Below are 1,430 nucleotides of genomic sequence, written 5' to 3'. Positions count from 1 at the left end.
ATGCCGCGGGCCCCAGAGGCCCCCCCGGTGCAAGTGTGGGTGGGCGGCCAGCTCTTCCAGGCCGAGCGGGCCCTGCTGGTGGAGCACTGTGGCTTCTTCCGTGGCCTTTTCCGCTCCGGCATGCGGGAGACGCGCGCGGCCGAGGTGCGCCTGGGCGCGCTGAGCGCCGGCGGCTTCCACACCATGCTGCAGGTGCTGCGCGGCGAGCGGCCGGCGCTGGCGGCCGCCGACGAGCTGCTGCAGGCCGTGGAGTGCGCCGCCTTCCTGCAGGCGCCAGCGCTGGCGCGCTTTCTGGAGCACAGCCTCACGTCGGACAACTGCGCGCTGCTGTGCGACGCGGCCGCCGTCTTCGGCCTGCACGACGTATTCCACAGCGCCGCGCTCTTCATCCGCGACGGCGCGCACGACCTGGCGGCTGAGCTGGCGCTGCCCGAGGCGCGCGCCTACGTAGCGGCGCTGCGGCCCAGCAGCTACGTGGCCGTGAGCACGCACACGCCAGCGCCCGGCTTCTTGGAGGACGCGTCGCGCACGCTGTGCTACCTAGATGAGGAGGAAGACGCGTGGCGCACGCTGGCCGCTCTGCCCCTGGAGGCCAGCACGCTGCTGGCGGGTGTAGCCACGCTGGGCAACAAGCTGTATATCGTGGGTGGCGTGAGAGGCGCCAGCAAGGAGGTGGTGGAACTGGGCTTCTGCTATGACCCGGCCAGCGGCACGTGGCGCGAATTCCCCAGCCCGCACCAGCCGCGCTACGACACGGCGCTGGCTGGCTTCGATGGCCGCCTCTACGCCATAGGCGGCGAGTTCCAGAGGATGCCCATGAGCTCTGTGGAGCGCTACGACCCCGCTGCGGGTTGCTGGAGCTTCGTAGCCGACCTTCCGCAGCCGGCTGCCGGCGTGCCCTGCGCCCAGGCGTGTGGCCGCCTCTTCGTGTGTTTATGGAGGCCGGCTGACACCACGGCCATAGTGGAGTACACTGTGCGGGCCGACACGTGGCTGCCGGTGGCCGAGCTGCGGCGCCCGCAGAGCTACGGCCACTGCATGGTGGCCCACCGCGAGAGCCTCTATGTGGTGCGCAATGGACCTTCCGACGACTTCCTACACTGCGCCATCGACTGCTTCAACTTGGCCACGGGCCAGTGGACGGCGCTGCCTGGCCAGTTTGTCAACAGCAAGGGAGCTCTCTTCACAGCGGTGGTGCGCGGCGATACAGTCTATACGGTCAACCGCATGTTTACACTGCTCTATGCCATCGAGGGTGGCACCTGGAGGTTGCTCAGGGAGAAGGCCGGTTTCCCAAGGCCCGGCTCCTTGCAGACCTTTCTTCTTAGGCTGCCTCCTGGCGCCCCGGGGCCTGTGGCCTCAACGACACCAGAACTGTGACCTTGGGCTGGTCTTAGGAGGGGATATCCCGGAGTCTTCACTGAGCCATG

The 1,430-nt window shown here is 68.5% G+C and overlaps 1 protein-coding gene across 1 annotated transcript; it reads left to right on the top strand.

Moving 5' to 3' along the window:
* On the top strand, nucleotides 1–1,430 carry KBTBD13 (kelch repeat and BTB domain containing 13). The gene has a single exon (XM_047863881.1). It carries the CDS (start codon nucleotides 1–3, stop codon nucleotides 1,378–1,380), a length of 1,380 nt encoding a protein of 459 aa, XP_047719837.1. The 3' UTR covers nucleotides 1,381–1,430.

The sequence above is a fragment of the Prionailurus viverrinus genome, chromosome B3 (assembly GCF_022837055.1).
Source record: "Prionailurus viverrinus isolate Anna chromosome B3, UM_Priviv_1.0, whole genome shotgun sequence".
NCBI classification, from domain to species: Eukaryota; Metazoa; Chordata; class Mammalia; order Carnivora; family Felidae; genus Prionailurus; species Prionailurus viverrinus.
The sequence above is the reverse complement of the archived record's forward strand: the minus strand, read 5'-3'. Positions and strand labels throughout refer to the sequence as shown.

Coding starts and splice junctions, on each gene's coding strand:
- KBTBD13 (XM_047863881.1), top strand. CDS start 1: ATGCCGCGGGCCCCAGAGGCCCCCCCGGTGCAAGTGTGGGTGGGCGGC.